The sequence below is a fragment of the Panicum virgatum genome, chromosome 2K, assembly GCF_016808335.1.
Source record: "Panicum virgatum strain AP13 chromosome 2K, P.virgatum_v5, whole genome shotgun sequence".
NCBI classification, from domain to species: Eukaryota; Viridiplantae; Streptophyta; class Magnoliopsida; order Poales; family Poaceae; genus Panicum; species Panicum virgatum.
In genome coordinates, this window is record NC_053137.1 from 4449280 (window position 1) to 4454529 (window position 5250).

A 5250-nucleotide genomic window follows, 5' to 3' on the forward strand; every position below is an offset into this window, starting at 1 on the left:
ATCATTCATCAGATGGATGTTAAGACAGCTTTCCTAAATGGAGAGTTGGATGAGGAGATCTACATGGATCAGCCTGATGGATTTGTAATGAAAGGTCAAAAAAACAAGGTGTGTAAGCTTTTGAAGTTTTTGTATGGGTTGAAACAAGCACCTAAGCAATGGCATGAGAAGTTCGACAGAACTTTAACTTCTGCGGGCTTTGCCATTAATGAGGCTGATAGATGTGTGTACTATCGCTATGGTGGGGGTGGAGGAGTGATATTATGCTTGTATGTGAACGACATACTGATCTTTAGCACAAACATTGATGTGATCAATGAGGTCAAGTCCTTTCTTTCAAAGAGCTTTGATATAAAGGATCTAGGAGAAGCTGATGTTATCCTTAACATCAAGCTTATTAAGGTTGAGAATGGGATTACTCTTTCACGATCCCATTATGTGGAAAAGGTCTTGAGCCATTTTGACTATATCGACAGCAAGTCTTCTCCAACACCTTATGACCCTAGTGTGATGTTGAGAAAGAACAGGAAAATTGCCAAAGATCAACTGAGATATTCGCAGATTATTGGTTCACTCATGTACTTAGCTAGCGCAACGAGACCCGACATATCTTTTGCTGTGAGCAAATTGAGCAGGTTCATGTCAAACCCGGGTACTGATCATTGTCATGCACTTGAAAGGGTTATGCGCTATCTAGCAGGTACTATGAGTTATGGGATTAACTATTCTGGGCACCCTGCTGTGCTTGAGGGATATAGTGATTCAAACTGGATATCTGACGCTGATGAGCTATATGTCACGAGTGGGTATGTATTTACCCTTGGAGGTGGTGTGATATCATGGAGGTCTTGCAAACAGATCATTTTGACGCGGTCAACCATGGAAGCAGAACTTACTGCTTTGGACACAGCCACTGTTGAGGCAGAGTGGCTGCGTGAGCTCTTGATGGACTTGCCTGTGGTTGAGAAACCAGTGCCGGCCATCCTTATGAACTGTGACAATCAAACGGTGATAGTTAAAGTGAACAGTGCTAAGGATAATGCAAAGTCATCAAGACATGTTTAAAGACGACTGAAGTCTGTCAGAAAGTTGAGAAACTCCGGAGTGATAAATGTGACTTATATTCAAACAGACAAAAACCTGGCAGATCTCTTTACAAAAGGATTATCACTGAATGTGATAGATAGTGCATCAAGGGAGATGGGTATGAGACCCGTATAAGTTGCCACAGTGGTAACCCAACCTATGTGATCGGAGATACCGTTAATTAGGACTTGGGGAGAACAAGCTGATGGTAAACTGAGGAGAGTAATGGTTAAACCCTCTCTAAGAAAAGATGTAATTCTCTCAGTTGCTGTAAGGCAGGTTGGCTATTTGCCTTAATGTGTTTCTGTTGGCTCTAATGATCAAAGGTGCTGTCCTACAGAGCATTCTTGAAAGAACACACCTATATGAGTCTGACTGTCTAACGTCACAGTCTGTGAGATTTGGGTGATCTCTAGTAAACTCATGAAGAGACCAGGGAGTATGACGTATATGCTCCACCCGCGGAGAAGGCTACTAGCAGCCATGTACTGGTTATGACTTTGAGTGAAAGTTGTTCGCACCAAACTTGCAATTCAAGGCATAGTCTATTGTTCAAGTTGTGGATAAGTGTAGCTTGGAGCTTTAGGTGAGAGTTCAACTTAACAGTCCTCACTAAAACACTGGTATATCAAACAGTAGTGAGAAACAGACAAAATCTATAAATGAGTATTTGAGATCTGGTGGGGGATTGTTAGATTTATGGGCTTGGCCCATATAAATAATCCTAATAAATCTCAAAGGCCCATTAGCGCTAAGAGGAGGTACACCATCTATTAGTCCCATATTGCTAATGGACGAGGGTGTAGGGGGGTTTTTCTCCCTTTAAATACGGATCACCTCCCTCATGGAAAAAGTGCATCATAGATTATTATACGTGGAGTCCCCTAGTTTTGGGAATTCATAAGACGATCTAATCGAGTTAGGGTTTTGCCTCTCCTCGTTGCTGCGCCGCCTTCGTATTTGCTCCATCCCGAACACCGGCGTGCACCGACGAATGGGAGAGTAGGTCTCCGGAACCGCTCGCTCTTGTGATCTTGCACCGGGAGAGGGCGAATAAGGTTTTTGGAAGCGCCAAGCGCGACTGCTCATCTTCTTCGCCACGACTCGTCCTCCGTCCAAGTCAGGAGCTGCGGCGTACCGTCGTCTGCATCGCCGGTTGCTGCGCTCCCGTTCGAAGGACCATCTTCGTCTCGTCTGCACCTTTCGTCTTCCCGGTGGCTCCCGCACAGTACGTATTTTGTGATCAGATCTGTTTCATAATCATATTTTCTGAGATCATGTTTATGATATACGTACTGTCTAGTATGTTAGAGTCATACATGTTAAATTTAATTCTCATCATGATAAATCTAATTCGGAATTTAAATTTACAGTTGTCTATTTCTCCAACACGCCGCACCCACCTCCGCTCGGCGTCGCCTGCTCCTATAAATCCCTCCCCTGATCCGCCACACCGGAAACCCAACCCAAGCTCCGATCCTCCTCACTCGAGGTCGCCCCCAAGCTCCACCGCCACTACTCACGTCCGTCCCCACCGCCAGACCAGCTGGCTCCGTCGACCCCAATTCTCAGTTCTCATCAGCTCCTGACCGATTTGATTAGCTCCCTTCCGACCGGCAATGGCGTCGTCCGTCACTGCTCCCCCGGCGGCGGCTCCGGCCTCCGTGCAGGCGCCGGCGAAGGCCAAGAAGCCGACGCAGCTCAGCCCCGGCACCGGCAAGGCTAGGACCGCGGCCCCCGCGCGGCCAATGCGCGCCGCTACCTCCGGGCCCAAGTGGAACCCGCTCCAGCGGCTCGCGGCGGCGGCGCTGGACGCGGTGGAGGAGGGGCTCGTGGCGGGGATCCTCGAGCGCGCGCACCCGCTCCCGCGGACGGCGGACCCGGCCGTGCAGATCGCCGGCAACTACGCGCCCGTCGGGGAGCGCCCGCCCCGCCGCGGCGAGCCGCTCCCCGTCGCCGGCCGCGTCCCGGCGTGCCTGGACGGGGTCTACGTCCGCAACGGCGCCAACCCGCTCCATGCGCCGCGCGCCGGGCACCACCTCTTCGACGGCGACGGCATGCTGCACGCCGTGCGGCTTCGCGGCGGCCGCGCCGAGTCCTACGCCTGCCGCTTCACGGAGACGGCCCGGCTCCGGCAGGAGCGCGCCATCGGCCGGCCCGTCTTTCCCAAGGCCATCGGCGAGCTCCACGGCCACTCGGGCGTGGCGCGCCTGCTCCTCTTCGGCGCCCGCTCCCTCTGCGGCGTGCTCGACGCCTCGCAGGGGATCGGCGTCGCCAACGCCGGCCTCGTCTACCACAACAACCGCCTCCTCGCCATGTCCGAGGACGACCTCCCGTACCACGTGCGCGTCGCCGCCGACGGCGACCTCGAGACCGTCGGCCGCTACGACTTCGGCGGCCAGCTCGACGGCGCCATGATCGCGCACCCCAAGCTCGACCAGGCCACCGGCGAGCTCTTCGCGCTCAGCTACAATGTCGTCTCCAAGCCGTACCTCAAATACTTCTACTTCGCCGCCGACGGCCGCAAGTCCCCCGACGTCGAGATCCCCGTCGACGCGCCCACCATGATGCACGACTTCGCCATCACCGAGAACCACGCCATCATCCCCGACCAGCAGATCGTCTTCAAGCTCCAGGAGATGGTGCTCGGCGGCTCCCCCGTGGTGTACGACCGGAGCAAGACCGCGCGGTTCGGGGTGCTGCCGAAGCGCGCCGCCGACGCGTCGGAGCTCCGGTGGGTGGAGGTCCCCGACTGCTTCTGCTTCCACCTCTGGAACGCGTGGGAGGACGAGGCCACCGGCGAGATCGTCGTGATCGGGTCCTGCATGACCCCCGCCGACGCCGTGTTCAACGAGTCCTCCGCCGGCGAGGAGAGCTTTCGCAGCGTGCTCTCGGAGATCCGGCTGGACCCGCGCGCCGGCACGTCCCGGCGGCGCGCGGTGCTGAGCGACGCCGACCAGGTGAACCTCGAGGCCGGCATGGTGAACCGGCAGCTGCTGGGCCGCAAGACACGCTACGCCTACCTCGCCATCGCCGAGCCGTGGCCCAAGGTGTCGGGCTTCGCCAAGGTGGACCTGGAGGCCGGCACCGTCGAGAAGTTCTTCTACGGCGAGGGCCGGTACGGCGGCGAGCCCTGCTTCGTGCCGCGCCCGGACGCCGGCGCCGCCGAGGACGACGGGTACGTGCTGGGCTACGTGCACGACGAGGCGCGCGGAGCGTCGGAGATGCTCGTCGTGAACGCCCGCGACATGCGGGCGGAGGCCGCCGTCAAGCTGCCGGGGCGCGTGCCGTACGGGCTGCACGGCACGTTCATCGCCGGCGACGAGCTGCAGCGGCAGGCCTAGCGGGCGACGCGAGAGCTGCCTCGGCGATCACGAACTCTCGACCACCTCGCGTACATACAGAGACTTATTACAGTGCACAGTAGGTAGCTAGTAGCAGGCTGCTAGTGACGTGGCAACTAAATTATTCACAGCTAGTTGTTGCTTAGCTTAGTACAGGGAATTTAATATGTTTTTTCATTAGAGCAGTAGATAGGATGCTGATTACGGCCGTGTGGTACTGATTTTTGGGGCAGACGTACGCCGGCCGTATATGTGTATAGCACCTAGTTATTACCTGTATGATGTATATAGGAATTACAAACTTGTAGAATTTTCTGTGCAGAAATAAAGGGATTTATGTACATATATAACTACGGGTGCTTGTTCGTATGTAAATACAAAACAGTACATCTACGGATGAGTAGCCATACGTGTATGTATTTTTCTGTATTTATACGCACGCTCCGGTTGCCACCTAACAAAAATTTGCATCAGGTTTCCTTTTGTCGAGTTTGACTTGTGTCGGCTACCTGCTTGTCGGAGACACCACTGTGTGAACTGACGACACGACCAGTAGTGTTATTTTTAGTTTAACGGGATGCATGCTCTGTCAAGGGCAGAGGAGGTACCTTAAAAGCCACTACCATAGGCTAATGGCCGTCAAGGTCGCCTTAAACAAAGTGCTACAAGGATCAACTTGAAAGGAAAGGATGATTACATTAATCAAAGTGCTACTAAGTTTAAGCAGATAGATACAGCATATACCTTCCTTTGCACATGCCGAGTTACCAACCATGGACCAACACGTCCACCGGCTAAGTAGGAAGAGAATCTAGGGGCG

The 5250-nt window shown here is 54.0% G+C and overlaps 1 protein-coding gene across 1 annotated transcript; it reads left to right on the top strand.

Annotated features, from left to right (window-relative positions):
* Positions 1-2563: 2563 nt before the first annotated feature.
* LOC120662057 (9-cis-epoxycarotenoid dioxygenase NCED4, chloroplastic-like) lies at positions 2564-4773 on the top strand. The gene has a single exon (XM_039941137.1). It carries the CDS (start codon positions 2706-2708, stop codon positions 4428-4430), a length of 1725 nt encoding a protein of 574 aa, XP_039797071.1. The 5' UTR covers positions 2564-2705; the 3' UTR covers positions 4431-4773.
* The last annotated feature ends 477 nt before the right edge of the window (positions 4774-5250 follow it).